General features: G+C 40.1%; 1 protein-coding gene across 1 annotated transcript in view; it reads right to left on the minus strand.

Moving 5' to 3' along the window:
- Window positions 1-299: 299 nt before the first annotated feature.
- The window catches only part of ERN2 (endoplasmic reticulum to nucleus signaling 2), an 886,535-nt gene continuing 859,784 nt past the window's right edge, over window positions 300-27,050 (minus strand). Inside the window, exon 22 of the mRNA XM_044089233.1 lies at window positions 300-1,775. Within this exon, the coding sequence (XP_043945168.1) occupies window positions 1,584-1,775 (192 nt within the window). The 3' untranslated portion in view covers window positions 300-1,583. The remainder of the gene's footprint in view (window positions 1,776-27,050) is intronic.

The following is a 27,050-nucleotide window of genomic DNA, read 5'->3' on the forward strand; positions in this document are numbered from 1 at the left end:
AGTTCCCTGTGGAACAAGGTGACTTGTTGATGGTGAGGTAATCCCAGATGGAATGAGGGTTTGGACATTGACAGAGTAAGCTGGGATTTTATGAGTAGGACAATGGAAGTATCTGCATTCCCTGACACAATAATAAGGTTAATTAGGAGGATATAAGACAGATCGTAGGCAAAAATTAAAGTGTTTTCTCTCTGATCAGTTGTTTCTGAACAGAGGAACAAGGCAGAGGTGTCCTCTTTCCCCTTTGTTATTTACATTCTATTTAGTGCCATTGGCAAAGAAAATAAGGGACTAAGAAATTGAATGATATAATTGATATGTTAATCAAGAAATGTTGGCTTTATTTGCAGACAATATTATTTTGTACCTAATAAAATCAGAAAAGGCCATCTCAGTGTTATGGAAATTCTGGAACAGTTTCAAGTCTTTTCAGGATATAAAATTAATGAAGACAAAACACTGAAATTTCATAACTCATACCTTCCAGATCTGCTGACTTGTGTATGACCTTCTTTATGTAAATGAATATGATTAATAACACATTAATTATCATCTGGCTAGTTAATGCAAGGTGATGTTATTCCATTGGTGTCCACATTTACTGTATCCTACTTACAGCTGTTGAGCATGTACTGAATGGTGCCCTGAAATTTTACAACAGTGCACCATCACTTAAAAAGCCTGGCAGATTTATTGTCCAGCCTTGTAGGTAAGATAACAGTAACCAGGACTTACTGGTAAGGCTGCTTTGCACACGGTTTTCCACACTGCCCATGTTTTCCATTAAGTTCAGCAGAGCCTCTCATTTTGACCTAAAAAGCCACAGGAGTAAAAGAGCCAATTCATTCTGCTATGGCAGTTCACACTAAATGAAGGACATACAGCTTATGTAATTTGTACTTTCTGTTGTACAATCTGGGGTAAAAAAAATGCAACCATTTGGCTGCTGCTATTTTAAGTGCAACTAAAACTAAGCACAAAGCAGCTCCCTTGTTATTTGTCAAATATCAGAATAACTGAACAGAAGTTTGTGTGTGGGGATCACTTTAGGTTGAGTAACTTACAACAGACAGCACTAAATTACTTTCTTGCATGAACAGCCTTGTAACTTCAACTTGCTAGTACTGAATCAGCATCGTGCTGTCACATTTTCATAATGATTTGTATTTGTCTGAGCTTAAGTCTCTGCTAACAGTTTATACAACATTCAAAAAGTGCTTCAACCAGTTAAGAATGGAAAACTACAAAAGAAAAAAAAGTTGATTAAAATTCCTGTTCAATAGTTATACTTATGAAGCAGTCACTGTTTTAAAAGAACAGGCTGCCCACATGTATAGTTCCATCATGAAGGCAGGTAGACTAGCCAGCAACAGTTATCATATGATCCTTAACACTGCCAGCTGCAGCCCCAAAGGCATTTCCTAAAGCACATCTTCAAATATTCTCTCTTCTTTGCTCATCATTGGTCCTTTATGAAAAATCAACTCATCTCTCACACTTCGCTACAGACCTTTCTGCAGTAACCTCTCTTCCAGTGCTGTCACCAGATAACTTCCAGCATGTACAATGCATATAAGTCAAGTTCACCTAGTTGGACCATTGGCTTCTTGAAGATAATACGGATGAAACAGTCTCTCGCGTGCACACATTTTCATGGCATTGTGTGTGTGAAGTAAAAGGCGTGGGAATCTTGATGTAAAATACTGCACAAACTTATCTGGCACTTCTCCTAGTGTTTCTTGAACGTCTGCAGGCAGCTCTTGAAAATGATGTTTCTAGATTAAAAAAAATCAGATTGTACATTTATTTTTCCATCCACTTATTTATAAACTCAAGACCACCATCCAAACTCAACCCCCACCTCCTGACTTTTTAGGAATCAGTACATGGTTTATTATCTACAGTGCACTAATCTTACGGGAGATACTTTTAGCTTTATTTATATCAATCATCATGTTGGTGAAATTATTTTTAGCAAAGCCAAAAACAACATCCCTTTTAGGCAGAAGGAACTGGAACTGTCCTCATCTCCTTGAATGAAGTGCAGTCCTTACCTTTTAATTCCCAATCTCTTTGTTTATGGATCAAAGTATTTTCCTGTTCCTAAATGACCTTTACAAGGTCTCAAAGTAAAATATCATAGTGACACATAATTTGTGCTTACAGTGCTTGGGTGTGTTACATGATTTGCAGTAATGGCCACTTTGGCTTCACCTAACAGCATAAAAGTCTGTATACTTATGAAGGACGGAAGTGTTGCTCAGCTAATCAGAAGTTCCACCTACCAATCAACAGTTCACTAACATCTCTGTGCTTAATGTAAGTCTTTACCAAGGATGAGTACTTGCTACCTCTGGACTATATACAGTCCCTGATGATGCATCTTCACAACAGCTGGCAATTCTAAAGTTAAATTTCAGGGTACTGATATTAATGGAACTGGTTACAGTGATTGTCTTCCAACCTAAACATGAATATATTATATTAGATTTGGGCAGGAGGGTCATTTAGTGGTATGTCTGTCCTCATCTTTAAGAGAGTTCTCCATTTTATTCCACACTCCCAAATCAAGATATAAAAAGATGCGAACCACCTGGCTCTGGGATGCAGAGGCACAAAGCCTTAACTATAACCTACACAACCCAAGTTTGAAAATCAGATCAGGCACTGCAAGTTTTGAACAGGGAAGGGCAAGAGTGAGCAGCAAACACCATCTCAACTACCCTAAGGAAAGGGACTGTGGGTTTAGTGGATGCTCCTCCACATGCAAGTAGTGGCTTGAGGTGAAACAATCACAGCCACAGTTGTGCGTATGGCATATCAAGCTGGTGACAGAAGTATTCATTACCATGTGGATGGGAGCACTGACATGTAGTAAGTGGGCAAGGTAGGCTCTCGTGATGATGCAGGAGCCCATATCAATCACCAAGGGGTGGGGGTTAATATCTAACATAGAAAAAACTTGATGGCTGTATAAATGATAATCTTTATGATCGCCTCTAACCCAACGGAGAATGAGTGGGCTGACTGACTGGGGAAGGTTGGTCAACAGGCAGCAGGATGGGGGTGACAAAAAATGACAGTTAAAAAAAAAAAAATACATCCTAGGGGAGGGGATGGAAACGTTCTTTTGGATCTTTTTGATCAAAGCCGAATGAAGCCTTCAATAACACCATTTACATATTAATATGTTGGAAATGCAGATTAAGCAACATCCCATGTAGGCATTTTGGCTTCATCTCATAAGTAGTATACATTTTAAAAAGCACCCACCTTTATCTCACTCAGAAAAGTAGAAGCCAATGGGATTCCAGTCATCTATTTGTTGCCAATTATGTTGTTGCTGCCTGTTAGGTAAACCCAACCTCTCAAAACTACTTGAAAGAAATAATACATTTCACACACTGTAATGCATTTTACTGACATAAAATACAGTCAAAATTACTCTCGTGCTGGAAAGACAGCAGGTATACCAACATCCATTGATGATGTCTAGGCTAGTGTGCATGTTGCTATAGTGTACAGTGCAGTCATGATCCTGGACTTAATCAGCATTATCATAATTTAGCAGTACAAGACATGACAAAATAAATATACATTTATACAAAAAAAAAAAAACAGCCAGGATGAAAGCAAATTTCCCTTTAAAATTCATGTATGTTAAGCACTTTCATCCCACATATATTGAGACTTTATCAGAATAAAATAACACATTTAAAAAATGTATTCACCCAATCAAACTGCAAGCCTATTCACATTAATTAACCAACAATGATTAAAAAAAAAAAAAAAAAAAAAACTAAACACAGTTTCATAACCATGGCACCCCCCTTTTAATTTAGAATACACAGAAATATATAGATTTTCAACAAATAAAGTTTGCCCCTCCAGAAAGAAGTAGTTGCTCCAAATCAACAGCTGCATCCACAGACATTACCCAAACTAAAATTAAGGTTGCCCATGCTAAACTAAACATTACAGCCTGTGATCCCACTTACACTAATTGCTGTTTGTTCTTTCCTTATCTCCTTTCTCCTCCCAGGTATGAAAAATACCTTGCATGCTTTTTTGTAAACATTTACTTTTAGCCCTAACAAAAAGTACACTGACTACCTTTAAATAAAGAAAACTAAATTGTGTGCTATTAAATGCATTAATGTACTAAAGCTGCTTACTTCAATTATTCTTCATTGAACTGCTTGCCAATGTACCCGTATTATTTTTGTCCTTGCATCATCCTATGGCCTTCCGACCTAGTGGCCCATGGCCAGTCTGCATCTACCAGCTGCTCATAATCACAAGGACTTTCTCTGATGCTACCTGGGGTCAGTTGTAGAAACTAAGGGTGTACTGGCAGTACTGGTCATCCCCAATCTGCTGGGCAGTTTTCTGTTATGCCCTACTCTTCCCAACCCCATCCTAATGTGGCAGTGTATTTATGCTCGGTGTGTGGGTATGCAACAGGGGCATGTGGCATATCCCATCTCCATGGTAACTCAGTCAACCCTCCTTAATGCAGTGTCCCGAGTCTCTATCAGGGATCCATGCAAAGAATGCCCATGTAATCACCCATCCTGCAGGATGGGCATGCTCATTCCTGCCCTGCCCACTCCATCAGTCATCTGAGCAGCTAATCAAGCCTGGGTCAACTGGGCTGTAGTCAGGGCTTTAGCCCCTCTATGCCACTGGAGTGGCTATAATGTACCTTTAAATGTTAATTATACTGTAACTTGCACAATTCATGTCCCAGACAGTGTTCAGACATCTCATGTTTTATTAGATGTGCCAGAAAAATAAAAGGGCAAACTGGTATAAATGTAAAAAAGTAAAAAGCACAGCAAAACCAGTTGGCAGGAGATGCATAAGAACTGTAATTTTAATAAAATAAAAGAAACAAGATAAGCACTTTTGTACTCAATCCAAGTACTTCATCAGATCTAAGTTAAAAATACAATGCACTTCTCTTCTGTAAATTAGCAATTCAAACCATATGACTTCAATAAGGGTTTAATGGGCATAAACTCATTTATCCCTTTCCCTCTTGTTGCCTACAGGATAGTCATTCATTTAATCTCCATATACTCAGTATGTGTTCTGATGTCTCCACCCCTTAAACAAATATTACAAATCTCCAGAACCATAAACTTAAAATGATGGTTACTTCCCACCAGACTTGTATGCTTAGATAAAGCATTTTTGTTGTCATGCTTATTTATGCAATACAGGTGTTCTCTAACACGATCTCTTAAGCAGCAGTTGGTTTAATTAACATAAAACACTCTACAGGTCTCACACGATGCTAAATAAACAAGATTACTTGTACTACAGCTAGCATAAGCATTACTCTCATAAGTGCGTTCAATATCAGGCTGCATGACTGCGTCATCAGTCTGAATATAGCTGCACATATTACAGTGGTGACAGGGAAAAGTACCAATCTTATTAGTATTAAAATTAATCTTATTAGTATTAAAATTAAGTCCTGACTGTGTTAGTGATTTATAACATCTTCTTAAATAGAGCAATGATTTTTAAAACAGGAGGAGGGTAACAAGCCTAATGTCTCTTTACACTTCTCATCAGACAAAATAATCCTCCAATGTTTCTTAATAATATCTGGGTTTTTTTAAACCTGAAAGCGCTAACCTACTGCATTTTATTACCTATTGCACTTTATTAAACTACTACTTTTTTATCAGCCTGGTGGTCTGGATCATCGGTTTTTGCTGTTGGAATTTGCTGTGAAGCTGGACCTTAAGTGCGAATATCACAGATAAAACTAGTATCTTTTGAGTTCATGGTTCTGGAAATTTGTAATATTGGTTCAAGGGGTGGAGACATCAGAACACGTACTGAGTGTATGGAGATTAAATGGATGACTATCCTGTGGGCAACAAGAGGGAAAGGGCTAAATGAGTTTGTACCCATTAAACCCTTATTGAAGTCACATGGTTTGAATTGTTAACCTATAAAAGAGAAATGCATTGTATTTTTAAGTTAGATCTGATGAAGTACTTGGATTGAGTATGAAAGCGCTTATCTTGTTTGTTTTATTTTATTTTATTAAAATTACAGTTCTTATGCATCTCCTGTTTACTGGTTTTACTGTGCTTTTTACTTTTTTAATTTTATACCCATTTGCTCTTTTATTTTTCTGACACTTCTTTCCAGTATAAGAGTATGGCAGAAGGTGTGTTTGAGGAGCTGGACTATACATCTAAAGCCAATCAAGCTGCCTCCTTTAATGGACAACCAGACCGCTTACTTGCAGCAGATTTGAATCCACTGCTCTCCATGGATATGAATATAATGAGCGATTTATGAGTTCAAGGTACCAAACCTGACAACTATGAGGACTTTCTACAAATCTTTTGCTCTACTGAGAATTGCCTTTATCGTTTTAAGAAATTACAATGGCAGAGGCTGCATTTTGAAGAGTGCCCGAAACACAAGGTAATCCCAAGGGGACTATGTATCTGCAAAATGCCGACATATGGAAATTTCCTTCCTGATTTGCTTAAGGAGTGGCAGACTTTTAATCCAGATGTAAGTGCTAGTTACATTCACTTATTACTGAAATACTTTGCTCCAGTTGAGACTCAGTTAAGTAATGAGTTTCTTAAGAATATTACAAGCATTAATAGGCTTACTGAATATGCACCCAACAAATACAAGTTGGATGAACTATTCTCTGATGTGGACCTATACGAAAAGCACCTGTTGGATGCTAAAAAGAAAAAGTTGTTAAGAGATATAAAAGATTTTAATACTGGGCATATTTTTACATAGTCTGATGACAAACAACCAATAAAGAATACTGTTCATTCATCTACTGTGAACAATTCCACTCCATCCAATGACAATGCAGGAATTGTTTCTGTGGGAGTGGTCTCTAAGGATATGCACATTGAGCGTGTGCGTACTATAAGAACAGAGGCAATAGTGCATACAACAAATGAGTCTTTGTCTGCTTTTAATACTTCATCCACTGGTCTGAATGTGAATGAGAAAGCAAATAGTGGCAGCGGTTTGACTGTCACCTACTAGCCTTTTTTACAGCTCAATTTACTGGAACTGTTACAGCTGAAAGAAAGGGGACATTCCATGAGCCGCAACTGGAATATGAGGAAAAGACAATGGGGGTTGATCAACAAGAAACAGGACCTGTAGTCTGCAGCAAAATTTGGAGAACGTAATCTTCAACCTCTCCAAAGTCGTTTTAAGTTTTGGACAGAACAAGGTACTCAATTATGGGCTAAATTTTATTCCTGCAGGACATTTATCCTTAACAGATGTTCTTAATGATCTAAGACTGTACTTAATTTGCCTTTAAGGTTGCAGTTTAGCAGTGTCAACTCAGCTGTTTCTATTTTCAGGAAACCCAATGTGTATACATCAATCAACCCACCTCTAGTTGAGGCGTTTCTCAGATTATGTGAAGACTACATATATGAGTACTTTAGAAATAGAAACAAAAATAGTTTTAAGAATTTGAGCCATGAAGAGTTTTGTGCTTTGTTAGAACTGATAGCATGTGATGATATAAGTTTCCGTCCAGCTGATAAAGGAGGTGGGATAGTTATACTAGACTCCATACGCTATATTGAAGTTATGGAAACTATGCTGGGAGATTGTAATACGTACTTGAAATATACCAAACTACAGGCATCACATTTGATTAATAGTATACACTCCCATATTGAGAATTTGTTATGGAATGTGTAATAGGTAAATCACTTTATGACTACTTTCTAGTAGAAAATCCTGTTATACCCCAAATATATGGGCTTCCAAAAATTCATAAGAACCCCACTGATCCAGCAATGCGGCCCATAGTATCAGGCAAAGAATGGGCTACTGAGCCCTTGTCAGTGTATGTTGAGAAACAACTTCGCCCTGTACTAGACAATGTTGATACTATTTTAAGAGATAGCAAGCAAGCATTTCTTGTGTAGGTTAAGTGAATGGTCTGCAATACATTATGATAACGAAGGCATATTGGTGATGATGGATGTTACATCACTTTTTACCTGTATTCTAAATGCAATAAGAGTTGACTATGCAAGACTTTTTCTGAGCCAACATTCTGATTATGACAACAGTAAGGTTTATCTGATTTGTACTCTTTTGGAAATTATCTTAGAGCATAATGTGTTTGTATTTACAGATAAGTTCTACCTACAGTGCACAGGGGTTGCCATGGGCACAGTATGTGCAAACAGTTATGCCAACATGGTCTTGGCAGAATGGAAATCTCAACATGTCTTTAATACTAGCAACATTTTTTCTAGGTTTAGCCTACATTATGGTCGATTTGTGGACAATGTATTTTTTGTGTGGGGAAATACCTATGAAACTATGTGAATTTGTACAGTATTTAAACAGTACTACTGAGTTTCTTCACTTTATGTTGAGTGTTCATATGAACAGATATGTTTTTTGGCTGTCACTGTGATTAAAACACTGGGGGTATGGACACTAAGTTATATAGAAAACCATGTAAAACCAATAATGTAATTCATGCCAAGAGCATGCACGCTAGACATGTTAAACGTAATCACAAAGTCAAAATGCTGAGGAGCAGACCAGGACTGTTCAGCTGTATCAGCATACGATAAAATACATCAGCATCAGATAAAAGGCATGAACAAATGAGTTTCAATAAGGCAGGAAGCCAAAAAACAAGTCCACGTAAAGACTAAAATCCAAATGTTTATTGCAGATATTGGCAAGCGCTTTCACCCATGTGGGTTTCTTCAAGACAAAAAGCACTCATAAAACAGAGCTAATTTATACACACATTAATCACAACAATTATTGCATCATATCCTGCTGCATTGTTACTCTTAAAGTATCAGCACATCTCGGTGTTGAAAAACACAACCTCTTACCTAACATCTATATCAATATTGTGCACCATAAAAAAATCATGTTTAAGAAATCTATTTATAAAACCAGTAATGATAAAACTAATAAGACAAATAACAAAAAAACTCTACTAAAAATCATTCTCTTTTAACATTAATAAAAATCACTTGGCATGTATAATGGACAATCAAAACCTTATTACAAAAAATGTATATATAGAAGCATGTATAAAATAAGCAATATGTTGATTCAAAAAGTGCAATCCACAAAAAGCATCAAAAAAACATTTAAAACGTTACTGCTAGATTCCTTCTTTTCAGGGCTGATTTAACAGAGATTTTGTCATTCAAACCAGGCTCCTCTTCCGCCAGTAACCTAATGATCCACTTGACTTCTGTTCTCTCAGTGTAATTCCTTGTACCCCCCCCCCCAATACTAGTGGTGTTAACTTGCAGCACTTGGAACCTAAAGGAATGTTGTGAGTCAGTTCCCTGAGCATGCTTCGAAAGAGCATTCTTAGTAGATCTAATGCAGATATGATATAGATGTTCCCTAATCCTGTCTTGGAGCCTTCTATCTGTTTACCCTACATAAAATGCAGGGCAAGCTGTACACCGGGCATGGTATACTACATGCTCAGTTGTACAGGTAGCTGTAGAGTTGAACCTGAAAGTTCTCCCTCTAACTGGGTGCACAAAGTTGGGGGTCACTACTTAAATAAGCACAGTAGTTACAACTATTACATGGAGTGGTACCTAAAAGGGGCATGCCTCTTAGATCCGTGTTACTGGCCCTATCATAACATAGCATTATTTGCAGGTTCTTCCTATTCCTGAACTGGAAATAGGGTCTATCACCTACAATCTCTTTCAAGTAAGGATCTACCATGAGGACTCCCCAATTCTTGGTAAAGATTTCCCTGATAACATTAATGTCCTGTGTATAACTAAAGGACACCCTAGCCGCTGGTTCATAATTCCTCTTGATTTCAATCCTGGACTCCATTGCATTTTCAACTCTACTCCTGTCAGCAAAAAAGGGGCGGCAACATCCCCTCTAAGCAAGTTCACCCCTTCAAAGCCTGCTGTAACTTCATTTGGACTGTAAGATCTTTCTACTAGTCTATTTTGTAAACCCAACAGTTCCTTTATAAAACCATCATCTGTAGGGTTCAATCTGGATGCACAAATCGCCTGTCCTCTCACAATATTTCTAAAAACGTACCTAGGGTGCATACTACTCCTGTGTAAAAGTGTATTTTTATAACAGGATTTCCTAAATACTCCTGTGTTGAGCAATCCACTAGGGAGACATTCTACAAACACATCTAAATATGAAATCCATCTGTCTGATTCTTCCATAGTGAACTTCAGAAAACTTGTAAGTGAATTCACCTCATCCAAAAATTGTTGTAACTCTATATCTGTTCCTGTCCAAAGCAGGAAGAGGTCATCCACAAGCCGTGTATAAAGTATAACATGTCCCTTGAAGCTCTCTAGGGGGAACAATTTCTCCTTCTCGCAAACTGCCATGAATAGGTTGGCGTAGCTATTGGCACAAGACGTGCCCATAGCCACGCCATCCTTTTGAATGTATGGAACCTCACCAAACAGAAACATGTTATTCTCAAGAATAATCTCTAATAAAGAACACATTAGATCTATCTGTACTATCGTGTAATCTCTCTCCTACATACATCTGTGTATGCTCTCTATGCCTTCACCATTACGTATGACAGTAAACAGGGATTGTACATCCAAGGTAACAAGCTTATAAACAGAATCTTGTGGTAATGTAGCCATTTTACTATATAACATAAGTAGGAATTGTTTAGTACCTTTCAAAATGTAAGGGAATTTCTCAACTACTGGTCTCAGATACTTCTCTAAATATAGGGACATGGGTTCAGTAACCCACCCTCTTCCTGCCACAATCGGTCTCATGGGGGGGGGGGGGGGGGGCAGGGTCCTTGTGGACCTTGGGTAAACCCTGGATAATGGGAATCAACGGGTTCTCTACAAAAAAGAAACTGAAACAAATCTAAACTAATTGTCTTACTTCTACATAGATCATCTAACATATCATAGATATGTAAGACTCCATCCTCTATATCTCCCATGGAAATAGTGAGATAAAATCTATCATCACTCAACATGGGTATCGTGCTATCCTGATACCTCACTCTATCCATTACTACCACTGGTCCTCCCTTATCCGCAGGCCTAATCATTATCGTGGTATCATTCCTGAGGTGATTCAGGGCAGCTCTTCATTTAGGGGAAAGATTGCCAAACCACTTTCTCTTCCTATTTTTAGTGCCCAATTTGTGCAAGTCATCCTCAACCAACTTGACAAAGGCATCCAATAAAGGATTCAACATGGGAACATAAGTGCTCGGTTTCTTAAACACAGGACCTATTGCAGCCATTGGCTGATTGCCATAATCTAATTTAAGTTGTACATTGCGTCCAAATAACTTAACATCCATAACTGAATCTGTAATATCACTTCTAACAGAAGGTATAAAAGAAAGCCCTTTGCTCAAAACTTCTAATTCTCCCTCAGTTAGAATTCTATTGGAGAGACTCCATACTAATGTCTGGGTACTTTCTCCCACATTTTCTTGAGGGCTGGACCCAAATGTTCCTCCCCTGACACCTTCCATTTCTGTCTCCCTCGGCTCATTAATCTGTTCTTTCCTCCACTGTATGTATCGTTGATGGGGAAAGGAGTATGACCAATGGCTCCCTCCTGAGGCGGGGAATTCACTACCTTTCTTCTAACAGAGGGTCTAAATTTCTCTAGATGTTTATTATCTGTATTCAAAGATGTGATGTTGCCAATATTGTGTCCCTCAGCTCTATCCAAGGTACCCTCATCTAAATCTACTAAGCTCCATGCAGCCACACGTTCCCTGGTGTCAGTCGTCTGAACCGAATCAACATCAGGGGTACTCTGCTGCTGCTGTGTGTTGCTATTATAATGTTCACCAGTGAAAATATCCCTACTTATGTTATATAGTAAAATGGCTACGTTACCACAAGATTCTGTTTATAAGCTTGTTACCTTGGATGTACAATCCCTGTTTACTGTCATACCTAATGGTGAAGGCATAGAGAGCATACATAGATGTTGTATGGAGGAGACAGATTACACGATAGTACAGATACATCTCATGTGTGCTTTATTAGAGATTATTCTTGAGAATAACGTGTTTCTGTTTGGTGATGTTCCATACATTCAAAAGGATGGTGTGGCTATGGGCACTTCTTGTGCCAATAGCTACGCCAACCTATTCATGGCAGTTTGGGAGAAAGAGAAATTGTTTCCCCTAGAGAACTTCAAGGGACATGTTATATTTTATACATGGTTTGTGGATGACCTCTTCCTGCTTTGGACAGGAACAGATATAGAGTTACAACGAGTTTTGGATGAGGTGAATTCACTTACAAGTTTTTTGAAGTTCACTATGGAAGAATCAGACAGATGGATTTCTTATTTAGATGTGTTTGTAGAATGTCTCCCTAGTGGATTGCTCAACACAGGAGTATTTAGGAAATCCTGTTATAAAAATACACTTTTACACAGGAGTAGTATGCACCCTAGGTACGTTTTTAGAAACATTGTGAGAGGACAGACGATTTGTGCATCCAGATTGGTTTTACAAAGGAACTGTTGGGTTTACAGAATAGACTAGTAGAAAGATCTTACAGTCCAAATGAACTACAGCAGGCTTTGAAGGGGTGAACTTGCTTAGAGGGGATGTTGCCGCCCCTTTTTTTGCTGACAGGAGTGGAGTTGAAAATGCAATGGAGTCCAGGATTGAAATCAAGAGGAATTATGAACCAGCGGTTAGGGTGTCCCTTAGTTATACACAGGACATTAATGATATCAGGGAAATCTTTACCAAGAATTGGGGAGCCCTCATGGTAGATCCATACTTGAAGGAGATTGTAGGTGATAGACCCTATTTCCAGTTCAGGAATAGGAAGAACCTGCAAAGAATGCTATGTTATGAAAGGGCCAGTAACACAGATCTAAGAGGCATGCTCCTTTTGGGTACCACTCCATGTAATAGTTGTAACTACTGTGCTTGTGACCCCAACTTTGTGCACCCAGTTACAGGGAGAACTTTCAGGTTCAACTCTGCAGCTACCTGTACAACTGAGCATGTAGTATACCTCACCCGGTGTACAGCTTGCCCTGCATTTTATATAGGGAAAACGGACAGAAGGCTCCGAGACAAGATTAGGGAACATCTATATCATATCCGCATTAGATCTACTAAGAATGCTCTTTCGAAGCATGTTCAGGGAACTGACTCACAACATTCCTTTAGGTTCCAAGTGCTGCAAGTTAACACCACTAGTATTGGGGGGGGGATACAAGGAATTACACCAAGAGAAAAGAAGTCAAGTGGATCATTAGGTTACGGGCGGAGCAGGAGCCTGGTTTGAATGACAAAATCTCCGTTAAACCAGCCCTGAAAAGCAGGAAGCTAGTAGTAACGTTTTAAATGTTTTTTTTATGCTTTTTGTGGATTGCACTTTTTGAATCAACATATTGCTTATTTTATATATGCTTCTATATATACATTTTTTGTAATAAGGTTTTGATTGTCCATTATACATGCCAAGTGATTTTTAATAATGTTAGAAGAGAATGATTTTTAGTAGAGTTTTTTATTTGTCTTATTAGTTTTATCAGTACTAGTTTTATAAATAGATTTCTTAAACATGAATTTTTTATGGTGCACATGTTGATATAGATGTTAGGTAAGAGGTTGTGTTTTTCAACACCGAGATGTGCTGATACTTTAAGAGTAACAATGCAGCAGGATATGATGCAATAATTGTTGTGATTAATGTGTGTATAAATTAGCTCTGTTTTATGAGTGCTTTTTGTCTTGAAGAAACCCACATGGGTGTGAAAGCGCTTGCCAATATCTGCAATAAACATTTGGATTTTAGTCTTTACGTGGACTTGTTTTTTGGCTTCCTGCCTTATTGAAACTCATTTGTTCATGCCTTTTATCTGATGCTGATGTATTTTATCTTATGCTGATACAGCTGAACAGTCCTGGTCTGCTCCTCAGTGTTTTGACTTTGTGCTTAGTGTTTTACTTTTGCGGTAGCGGCGTTTGCTTCCTGGTCATCACATTTGTTTGATGTTAAACGTAATGTCTAAAAGGTCAGTTTTTTAGATCAGCACAGCTACATACAAGAAATAGTGATATGTATGCATCATTTGATCTGATGGCTGATAATTATGGTAGAAGAGGTTACAATGTCACTGAGATTTTACTAGCACAGAATGAAGCTATATCCCTAAGGAATACTCGTACTAGACAATTTTTTGGGAATACTTTGAATTCTGACAGTGAGAAAAATAGCACTTCCTCTAAATGTCTGAGAATGTGCCTTACTTACTCAAACCATACTAGTTCTATCTGTGATATTATTAAGAAACACTGGAGGATTCTTTTGTCTGATGAGAAGTGTAAAGAGACATTAGGCTTGTTACTCTCCTTCTGTTTAAAAATCGTTGCTCTATTAAGATGTTATGTTATAAATCACTAACACGATCAGGACCTAATTTTAATACTAATAAGATTGGTACTTTTCCCTGTCACCACTATAATACGAAGTATATACTGCTGCAGAGTCAAAGGTACAAAGCACAACGAAAAAGTTGAGGTAAAAAACACACACCTTTATCAAACACAAAGCTTTCAGGTACAAGACCCTTTCTCAATGATACAGGTACATTAAAATCAGACATTAAATACACGCCCAACACATCACGTGACCCGCAGCCATGGTCATGTGACTAATGCATTAAAATAATTACATTGCTTATAATTTTAAAACATAAACAAGTAAAATTAGATAAAATTCATACATATATTTGCTTACTTTTGTGTACTTATGTTTACATGTACATATATATAAATACATTACCTATGTTACTTTAACTTAGTGTGTTGTATTTTTATTAGAACAGGTTTTGAAACATCAAAATTTAATCCAGGGATGTATTGGCTAAGGCTAGCAGCTAATACATCCCTGGATTAAATTTTGATGTTTCAAAACCTGTTCTAATAAAAATACAACACACTAAGTTAAAGTAAATAGGTAATGTTTTGTATATGTGTACATGTAAACATAAGTACACAAAAGTAAGCAAATATATGTATGTATGAATTTTATCTAATTTTACTTGTTTATGTTTTAAAATTATAAACAATGTAATTATTTTAATGCATTAGTCACATGACCATGGCTGCGGGTCACGTGATGTGTTGGGCGTGTATTTAATGTCTGATTTTAATGTACCTGTGTCTATCATTGAGAAAGGGTCTTGTACCTGAAAGCTTTGTGTTTGATAAACGTGTGTGTTTTTTACCATTATAATACGAGCAGCTATATTTGGACTGATGATATATTCATGCATCCTCCTGATACTGAATGCACTTATGAGATTAATGTTTATGCTAACTGTAGTACAAGTAATCTTGTTTACTTAGCATCCTGTGAGACCTGCAGAGTGTTTTATGTTGGTAAAACCAACTGCTGCTTAAGAGATCATATTAGGGAACACCTGTATTGTATAAGTAAACATGACAACAAAATGCTTTATCTAAGCATATAAGTCTGGTGAGAAGTAACCATCATTTTAAGTTCATGGTTCTGGAGATTTATAATATTGGTTTAAGGGTGGAGACATCAGAACACGTACTGAGTGTATGGAGAGTAAATGGATGACTATCCTGCAGGCAACAAGAGGGAAAGGGCTAAATTAGTTTGTGCCCATTAAACCCTTATTGAAGTCACGTGGTTTGAATTGTTAATCTATAAAAGAGAAGTGCATTGTATTTTTTAACTTAGATTTGATGAAGTGCTTGGATTGGGTATGAAAGCATTTATCTTGCTTGTTTTATTTTATTTTATTAAAATTACAGTTCTCACACATCTCTTGCCTACTGGTTTTGCTGTGCTTTTTATGAGATGTGCCCGCAGACTTCTCATCTCCAAGTTTCTAATGAAAGAAAAAAAAAAAACAGCTACTTACTTTGCAGATGTATAAAAGAATCTTCATAAATTTCACCCAGGGTACGCTGTCTGGCCCTGTCATGATTGATTGCTCACACCTATAGACATTTTTTCTCCCAGGGAAAGCCTTTGCTAATGAAAAAAAATAGCTAATGACTTTGCAAATACAAGAAAGAACTACAATTCTCCATGCCTATCATCGTTTTAATTCATTATTCAAACAGATTTGCTTAAAAAGTGTCTATACCTTAAACCAAGGACATTAAGCTAAACATCCACCTCTATAAAATAGGAAATGTTCTTTCCCAACAAATTCCAACACATGTGAGAGATGCAACCGTATAGCCAAACTGGAGGCTAAGCTCTCTCAACTCAGTACTGGCGTAACCAGTCAGGAGGAGAAGGAAACCACACTCACTACAATTCCAGTCTCACATAGACCTACCACGACAGCAAACCAAACACATAAAACACAAAACATACTGAGGCTTTAAATAAAAATCTGCCTAAGCAGCAGAGACCTCCAAAGCAGACACCCAAGCAACCGCTACCCCAAAACAAAACATGTGCAAAATATAGCTCTTAAAGCCAGTGTGCCAAACAGTCACAGCCCTTAAGGCTAAACAACACACCTGATACACTTGTAATAGGTGACTCTATCATCAGGCACACTGACGTCCCGCTCACCAGGCTGAACAAGGAGAAGGTCACGGTGAGCTGCCTGTCGGGCGCTAGGATCCGCCACATAACACAAGCACTCAGGTCACTCCAAGGCAAGTACAAATATGACTCAATCATTGTCCATGCTGGTGTGAATGACCTGAGATGCACCTCCCTGGACTACATGAAAAGAGACATAGAGGAGCTCCCTGAGCATGTAGCCCAGGCCGGTATGACCCTGACCTTGAGTAGCATCTTACCCTCACCAAGAATGATGTCACAATATGAAGACAAGATGATCAATTTCAACAATTAGCTTAAGTATTGGTGTCATTCAAAGGGGATCCAATGCCTGTCAGCCTGGGATGACATGCTCGACAAGCCACGATGCTTCGCTAGGGACGGCTTGCACCTGTCACCCCTGGGCTTTCGGATATTGGCAAAGGCTCTTGCTACCCCATAGTGCCTTTTTTAGGCAAGGCTCAAAAGACAAACCCACCTCCATAGGTATCACAAGGGATAAGAAACTAAGAGTAATACTACTCAACGCCAGAAGTCTAAACTTCAAGATGCACGCACTCGAAACTCTCCTTAGCATGGAGAACATTGATATCTGTGCAGTAACAGAAACCTGGTTCAGGGCTCCCGAGAGCACCGCAGCATTACCAGGTTATACCTCATACCATGCTTTTCGGCCCCAAAACTTGGACCGAACTACAAAAGGAGGGGGAGTATCAATATTCGTCAAAGATACCCACACCTCCAGGTTGGTGGCACAGCACGAAGCATCAGAGACTATCCATGTGCAACTAACAGTAGGTAAAACTGCCTTCCAGTTTATAGCCTGCTACAGACCACCCTCCCAAACCCAGGAACCCCACTCGGCCTTCCTGAGAACACTGGAAAATATGAAGGTCTCTCCAAACACCATTATATTGGGCGACTTCAACTACCCAAACATACACTGAGAGCATTACTCTAGCTCCAACACCCTAGCCCAAAGGTTCCTAGAATTTATAAACTCAAATGCTATGGAACAACTTGTTACCACTCCCACAAGAGGGGAAAACATACTGGACCTAATAATCACCAACATGGGGACTCTATGCTCCAGGCCAGAAGTGTATCCCTCACTGGTAAGATCAGACCATAAACTAATCTCACTGGATATTCACATCCCGACCCCACCCCCTGCCCAGAAAACCACAGTGAAAAACTTCTCTAAAGCAAATTTCACACTCCTCAAAACCGAGGTGGAATCCTTCAAAGCCCCTGGGCCCTGTGGAAAATACGGCCCAGACCGCAGAATCCTTTATAAACGCATTCTATGAACACCTTCAGGAATGCATGGATCATGCAATCCCAAATAAAACCAAGACCCAATCCTCCAAAGGCAGACGTCCTGTCTGGTGGACTCCAGCCATAAACAAACTATACAGCATTTATTGTATTTTCTGCCTATCTGAAAAAAAACTTGAAAAAAACAAAAAAAATACTCTTGTTTTCCATACTTTTCTAATAGTTTGTTCCAGTGATCAGATTTTGCTGATCCCTGGGCTTTGTCTTGGTTCCTGTTTTCTCCATTTTCCTTGTTTGGTCAAGGGGTAGTTTCTTTACTCACTAGTGGGAGTAGGGAGTACTGAGCTGCCTGTTTGTCCTCAGAGGAGTGGTTTAAGGCAGTAACCTGTAGTTTATTGGCCATTTTGGGTCATTTCCTGTCTTTTCCAGCCCCCTGCTATAAAGCACGCTTTGGCGGGCTTTTCTGGCTATAGAGAACTCAGCACAGCTCCTTGTGGTGTCCAGCAGAGTTCCTAGAGCAGCAGAGACCAGAAAAGACAAACTTTCCAGATTCTAAGTATTTTTTCTGCATTTTCGACTTTTTAAGCCTTTCGATTGCTATTTCTGCCTGTTTTATTCTGCTATTACCTTTTTTTTACTGTTTTTAATAGCTTGAATTGTTTATTGCACTTGCTTGTTTAAGTTTTGCTTAAAAGTTAAACAACAGGCTAATACACTCAAGTGTACTAGCTTTTGATAGCATTTAGTCGAAAAACACAGCATTTATTGTATTTTCTGCCTATCTGAAAAAAAGCTTGAAAAAAACAAAAAAATACTCTTGTTTTCCATACTTTTCTAATAGTTTGTTCCAGTGATCAGATTTTGCTGATCTCTGGGCTTTGTCTTGGTTCCTGTTTTCTCCATTTTCCTTGTTTGGTCAAGGGGTAGTTTCTTTACTCACTAGTGGGAGTGGGGAGTACTGAGCTGCCAGTTTGTCCTCAGAGGAGTGGTTTAAGGCAGTAACTTGTAGTTTATTGGCCATTTTGGGTCATTTCCTGTCTTTTCCAGCCCCCTGCTATAAAGCACGCTTTAGCGCGAATTAGCGCGGAGCTGCCACTGTTGCACACTAGGGCAGCGCCGGTTAAGCAGGTTTAAACTATTCGGGCTACCTAAAGTCCACTCTTCAAATTTTCCCTTAAAACTACCTTCCTCGAACTATACTACTGATCTAATCATCGTATCCTATAACTAAAAAGATCATCTCTACTTGACTCCAAGTAGACTATTCTCTATCTGTTAAACCTAGCACTTGCTCCTACAGTACTTATTACCTCGATACGGCACTCTTGTCATAGATAGTACCCCAAAAAGGCAACCCCCCATTTCTCGGTCACCCACGTCCCCTGGAATCTTTTTAAAGTTTTTTTTGTCTATCCTTCTAGCATGTCGAGGGATCAGTTGCTAGTGTCCTCTCCTGCTCAGCTGGTGAACCTGGGAATATTGAGGCAATGCTACAATTGCCTCATGTACACAGACAACCCTCTCCTCCTCCCACAAAACACAAATACATGCGAGAGATGCAACTATACGGCCAAACTGGAGGCTGAGCTCTCTCAACATAGGACTGGCAAGACCAGTCAGGAGGAGAAGGTTACCACACACACTATAGACCCAGTCTCACATAGTACCATTACAACCTCAAATCATACACATAAACACACAAAGACATACTCGGAGGCTCTGATCAAAAATCTACCAAAACAGCAGAGGCCACCAAAGCAGACACCCAAACAACCACCACCTCAGAACACAACACCTGCAACACATAGACCTCACAGTCAGAGTGTCAAACAGTCACAGCCCTTAAGGCCAAACACAATGCCAGACACACTAGTCATTGGTGGCTCCATAGTCAGACACACTGACATCCCGCTCACCAGACTGAGTAAGGAAAAGGTCACAGTAAGCTGCCTGTCGGGCGCTAGAATCCGCCACATAACGCAAGCACTCAGGTCTCTCAACAGCAGGTACAAATATGACTCAGTCATTGTCCACGCTGGTGTAAACGACCTGAGACGTACCTCCTTGGACTACATGAAAAGAGACATTGAGGAGCTCTCTGATTATGTAGCCCAGGCAGGTATGACTCTGACCTTGAGCAGTATCCTACCTTCACCAAGAATGATGCCACAATACAGAGACAAGATGATCAGCTTTAACAATTGGCTTAAACACTGGTGTCATTCAAAGGGGATCCAGTGTCTGTCTGCCTGGGATGACATGCTGGACAAGCCACGCTGCTTTGCAAGGGACGGCTTGCACCTGTCACCTCTGGGATTCCGGATATTGGCAAAGGCTCTTGCCACCCCCATAGTGCCTTTTTTAGGCAAGGCTCAAATTCTAAACCTACCACCCTAGAACACAAAAAAGGGAAAAAAACTAAGGGTAATACTGCTCAATGCCAGAAGTCTAAATCTCAAAATGCACGCACTCGAGGCCCTTCTCAGTATGGAGAACATAGATGTCTGTGCTGTGACAGAAACCTGGTTCAAGGCTCCTGAGAGCACCCCAGCGCTATCAGGTTTTACCTCATATCATGCGTTCCGGCCCCAAAATCCGGACAATACCAAGAAAGGAGGGGGGGTATCCATATTCATCAAGGACACCCACACCTCAAGACTGGTGGCAACGCACGATGCATCGGAGACCATCCAGGTGCAATTAACCATAGGCAAGACTGCTCTGCAAATTGTAGCATGTTACAGGCCACCCTCACAAACTCAGGAACCTCACATGGCCTTCCTGAAAACACTAGAGGGATAAATGTATCACCAAACACCATCATACTAGGTGACTTCAATTACCCTAATATAGACTGGGAACACTACTCAAGCCCAAACACCCTAGCCCAAAAGTTCCTGGAATTCATAAACTCAAATGCCATGGAACAACTAGTCACCATCCCCACAAGAGGAGATAACATACTTGATCTCATCATCACGAACATGGGAGCACAATGTTCAACACCGGAAGTATACCCCTCACTGGTGAGATCAGATCACAAACTAATCTCGCTGGAGGTCCTCATCCCACCCCCACCTGAAATAAAAAAGACCACAGTAAAGAACTTCTCAAAAGCCGACTTCACACTTCTAAAGACGAGTGAGGTCTCCTTTAAGGCCCCCGAGCGGAAAAACAGTACTCAAGCCGCTGAATCACTTACAAATGCCTTCTACCAGCACCTGCAGGACTGCATGGATAAGGCAATCCCAAGCAAAACAAAGACTCTTTGTACCAAGGGCAAGCGTCCAGTCTGGTGGACCCCAGCCATAAACAAACTCTACAACAAAAGGAGGAAGCTACTACAAGATAGAGCAAAATCCTTAAAAGGTAAGACACCCTTGATTACTATAAGTAAAACACTAAGAGCTCTCATAAAATCATCCAAAGCAAATTTCGAGAGAAAAATAGCTAAAGACTCAAAAGACAATCATAAGGCCTTCTTTAGCTATGTTAGAAACCTGGGAGGAAACTCCCAGATATGCTCAGAACTAGTTCAAAATGATGTGAAGATTACTGATCCTACAGACATTGCCAACATACTGGCTGACAGGTTCAGTGCAAACCCCAAAAGGAGAGATATCTATATCAAACGATTGCAGCCCCCCAAACATCTCCAGTGCCCAAGTGAGAACTGCTCTCTCCAAATCAAAAAACACAGCATCCATGGGACCTGATGGTGTCCCCGGCTGTGTGCTCCACGAACTCAATGAGGAATTAAACCCACAGCTAGGACAGCTGTTTAATCAAAGTCTTACCTCTGGATATGTACCCAGGGAGTGGCGCACTGCAACTGTGGTCCCACTTCACAAAGGCGGTGCCTCCACCGACCCTGGAAATTACCGGCCCATTAGCTTGACAAGCCTTATCTGCAAAGCCATGGAGAGGATCATAATGGATCTCATAAATAAAGACATAGGGAATTTGCATACTTTGGATCTAACCCAGTTTGGCTTTGTCAAAGGCAGATCATGCCTTTTAAACTTGGTTGACTTTTTCGAAACAGTCACCAAAGCCATTGATGAGGGAAAGGCAGTCCATACAGCCTACCTCGATCTGGCTAAGGCCTTCGATACAATACCCCACTCGGGTATCATTGAAAAACTCATCAGCTTAAATGTTAACCCATACATCACAAGATGGGTTGCAAACTGGCTGAGTGACAGAACCCACAGGGTCAGAGTTGCTGGCGCCATGTCAGACTCAAAGCCTGTCACAAGTGGTGTCCCACAGGGCTCAGTCCTGGGCCCACTCTTGTTTGGTATCTACTTTTCCGAAGTACAAGCAAACACAGGAGGGTTATGGCTGACAAAGTTTGCAGATGACTGCAAACTGGGCGCCATATTAGAAAACACATCTGACACAGATATCCTTCAGAAGGGTCTCACAGAAATGGATAACTGGTGCCAGAGCCATGGCCTAAAGTTAAATGCCAAAAATTGCATAGTCATACCCTTCGGGAAAAACAAGGTTACCCCTAGCTACCAAATAGGTGGCAATCCACTGAGCACAGAAGAAGTTATCAGGGACCTGGGGACCCAGGTTGATAGTAGTCTGTCATTCGACACCCATGTAGCTAAAGTAGTTAGGAAGACCTTCTACATTGCCCACCTTATCATGAAGGGATTCTCATCTAGATCAAGGGAGGTCATAGTCTCCCTTTACTCATCACTCATCAGACCAATGATTGAGTACAATGCCCCATTCGAATGTATCTGACCCGACACTTGCAGCAGCTGGAGAGGCCACAAAAGTTCCTCACCAAAAGGATAAAGGGTCTCAAAAATCTGTCCTATGCTGCCCGACTGAAAGAACTCCAGCTCTATTCAGTCGCCACCGCTTGCTCAGAGGTGACCTTTGCCTAACATACAAGGTCATGTCAAACCCAGATTTGATGAATATGCTTCACCTCAAAAATCTAGATCCATCAGAGCCACAAGGGCGGAGACTTAAACCTCGACACGGCTATTAATAGGACGTGCTGGAGGGATAGATTCATCACCCAAAGACTCCCTATGCTGTGGAACAAAATCCCGGTACATGTGAGGCAGAGCACCTCGCTGGCCTTGTTCAAGAGAAATCTTGACCAATGGATGGGAGATCGCAGATATACCCCAGGGATTACCTCAGTGTCACTGCTCGACAGAGGCACAGCAAAATAATGGGTATAGTTCCCCATACTAAAGGGGTGGCGTAAGCCACAAAACGATGGGCTAGGCTTGTAAATGCCCTCGGGCAGATAGCCTAGTATGAACCTATGAACCTATGAACAATAGATGGAGGAAGCTACTACATGATAGAGCAAAATCCCAAAAAGGGAAGGCATCTCTGATCAGTATTAGCAAAAAACTACAGGCACTCATAAAATCGTCTAAGGCCAGCTTCGAGAGAAAAACTGCAAACGACACTAAAGATAATCACAAGGCTTTCTTTAGTTATGTTAGGAACCTGGGTGGAAATTCCCAGATATGCTCAGAATTAGTCCAAAATGACAAATAATACACAGAACCCACAGACATTGCCAACATCCTAGCTGACAGGTTCAGCGCAAACTTCTCCCCCCCCCTCCCCACCAAAAGGGCAAATATCTATCCCAGCAGAGTGCTGCCCCCCTGACATCTCAGATGCTCAGGTAAGAGCCGCCCTCTCCAAAGCAAAAAACACAGCATCAATGGGACCAGACTGTGTCCCGGGCTGCGTCCTACATGAACTCCAAGAAGAGCTAAACCCAAACATAAAACTACTGTTCAATCTCAGCCTTACTACAGGATATGTACCCAAAGAGTGGCGTACAGCAACAGTGGTCCCTCTCCACAAAGGTGGTGCCTCAGCGGATCCTGGAAACTATCACCCCATAAGCCTGACTAGCTTGGTCTGCAAAGCTATGGAAAGGATCATCATGGACCTCATAAATAAAGATACTGGGGACCTACAGACACTGGATCCTACCCAGTTCGGCTTTGTTAAGGGCAGATCCTGCCTCTTAAACCTGGTCGATTTCTTTGAAACAGTCACCAAGGCCATTGACAAGGGGAAGGTGGTCCACACAGCCTACCTGGACCTCGCAAAAGCCTTCAATACAATACCCCACTCGGGCATTACAGATAAGCTCACCAGCTTAAATATAAACCCCTATGTCACTAGATGGGTTGCAAACTGGCTCAAGGAAAGAACCCACATGGTTAGAATTGCTGGAGCCATGTCAGACTCCAAACCAGTTACAAGTGGCATCCCACAAGGCTCAGTCCTGGGACCTCTCTTGTTCGGTACATATTTCTTGGAGGTACAGGCCAACACGGAAGGACTGTGGCTGACCAAGTTCGCAGATGACTGCAAACTGGGCGCCATAATCGACTCTCCAGCCGACACAAGCATCCTCCAAAAGAACCTCATAGAAACAGACAGCTGGTGCCAGAGCCATGGCCTCAAGCTAAACGCCAAAAAGTGTATAGTCATCCCATTTGGCAAAAACAAAATACCCACAAATTACCACATAGGTGGTAATCCATTAAGTACAGAAGAAGTAATTAGGGACCTGCGGACCCAAGTTGATAGCAATCTCTCATTTGACAACCACGTGGCCAAAGTGGTTAGAAAAACATTTTATATAGCCCACCTAATCATGAAGGGATTCACATGCAGATCAGGGGAGGTCATCGTGCCTCTTTACTCATCCCTCATCAGGCCCATAATCGAGTACAATGCCCCTTTTGGGATGTACCTTACTAGACACCTGCAGCAACTGGAAAGACCCCAAAAGTACCTCACCAAGAGGATCAAAGGGCTCAAACAGATGCCATATGCTGCCCGGTTAAAGAAACTCCAGCTCTACTCAGTGGCATACCGCCTGCTCAGAGGCGATCTGTGCCTGATGTATAAAGTCATGTCCAACCCGGAATTAATGGACATGCTGCACCTCAGAAAATCCAAATCCCATCGAGCTATGCGCTCGAGAGACTTGAACCTCAGCACTGAAATAAATAGGACATGCTGGAGGGACAGATTCATAACCCAGAGGCTCCCTTCACTCTGGAATAAAACCCCAGTCCAGGTTAGGCTGAGTTCCTCATTGACTCTCTTCAAGAGGAATCTTGATGAGTGGATGGGAGATCATAGGTTTACCCCGGGTATCACTTCTGTGTCACTGTTAGACAGAGGCACAGTATACTAACCTCGAAAAAGGGTATAGCAAAATTAATTTAAAATGGGTGGCGAAAGCCAAACACACTCTGGCTAGGCTTATAAATGCCCTAGGGCAGATAGCCTAGTATGAACCTATGAATTATTATCTTAATTCTACATATGATGTGGTTAATACGCTTTTATCTCTCTCTCCACACACAAGCCCAAGATAATAACATTATGTCAACTTTAACCTGCTTCTATCCAGCCTTTCTTAACTTGCTAGACTATGAATAAATACTGGATACCTTACAACTAAGAAAAATTACTTTATTGCTTTAATATCTTTAATGTATACAACAGTCAGTGACAAGACTTCCTCCACTTCTGATTTAAAATACCCCTGACTGCACACTATAAAAAGCTGCTTTACAATATAACATGTAATTAACATTATGAATTTATATATAAATATTAGAACAAAACCTGTTTCTCAGTCCCCATCTAAACATTAATGACACAAAGTGGGTTATATGCTTTACAGTTCACACACAAGTTTACCACAGCAAAATATCAGGCTTTCTCAGACATGTCTTGTAAAGTCCCATTTCCATCTATTCTTACATCTAATGGGGCTGATGCTTTACTGTCTCCCATTTATTCACTAATTTCACAATGTTACTGGTTTTCTTCCTGTTCCCGTCCATCTCCCAACCGCTATCTCTGGTTCAAGTCCAAGGTGCTCCTGATTCTTCTAGTCAACTCGTGTGCTTTTTTCTGTCAAGAATTTTCTTTTAGAACAATTGAAAATGTTTTACTAGCAATGCCATTCTGCAGGCTTTGTTATTCTCAGAAGACTGGGAAGGACAGTCCTATCCTGTTTGCCAGGAAACCCTTTGTTGCCTAAATGTTTTAATTTTCTTCCTTTGTTCTCCATCCAAAAATGTCTTTGATCATCCAAGAAAATATATTTTGAAGAAAGCTGGATACAGCAGCTTGATTCTCACAACTGCCTTTTGACATTCCCTGATTACTGGGATAAACTTGCTTCTCTTCTGCCTGTTGTACAGTGAATAATCATTTTCTACAAACACATTCTTGTCCTCAGTTTTTAAATATTTTCCCCTTCTGCCACAACTTTGTCAGCAGCAACTCTTTCTACTGTTATGACTGCGTCTTTAATAAAATCAGTTTTAGCTGCTTTGCCATGGCCAGATTTGAAGCATATACACCATGTGTTCTCAATGGAACACCAGTCCAGTTGCTTATCTGTACTTTCATAAAATTAATGCAGTATGTTCCTTAAAGTTTCTCTGGTACAGCAGAAAATCTCATTTTTTTTAAACAACTTTTCCCGAGTAGCTTCTTTTTCAGCCAACCTTTTTTTAATTTTAGCAGTTTTATCAGTTCATCTAAATAGCTTGTTAAGGCTTAGTCTCTTTTTTCAGCCTTTTCTCATTTGACTTTATATGCTCTTTTAGTGTTCACTTACTTTAAACACCTCTGAATGCATTTGATTTTTTTCCTCGAAATTACTGGAAGCAATCTCCTGCACCACAGCTGAAATTCAAACTCCTTTTTTGCTGGACAGCTGCAAAATTCTTCACAGGCAGAGTTTGCCGTCTTCTGTTTCTGTGTGATTTTTCTCTTGCTTTTTCCAAATTTCTTCTTTGCTGGCATACAGGGAAGGTAAATGTTACCCAGTAAATGCATTTTACCTAAATTAATATGTTTCAGGGTTTATTTTTCTGTGCTTCAGTGGATACACTGGGATAACTCTAATCAGTCATCTTAGAATGATAAGTGTGCATATACCAAATTTTTGAAAACTCAAATAAGCAAACAGTGGAATATTGAGGTGAAAAGCTCAAAAATCTGTAACAGCAATATAGATCAAAACTCATAAAAAAAACTTTTTTGCAGGAGGCACCCCCTTCCACAACCCTGCTAATTATGTAAACCCACTCTGAGATTGTACAACAGTTTGGAAAGAAGCAATTCCTGCTATGC

The sequence above is a fragment of the Protopterus annectens genome, chromosome 12.part0 (assembly GCF_019279795.1).
Source record: "Protopterus annectens isolate FY-2018-M chromosome 12.part0, PAN1.0, whole genome shotgun sequence".
Taxonomy (NCBI): Eukaryota; Metazoa; Chordata; order Ceratodontiformes; family Protopteridae; genus Protopterus; species Protopterus annectens.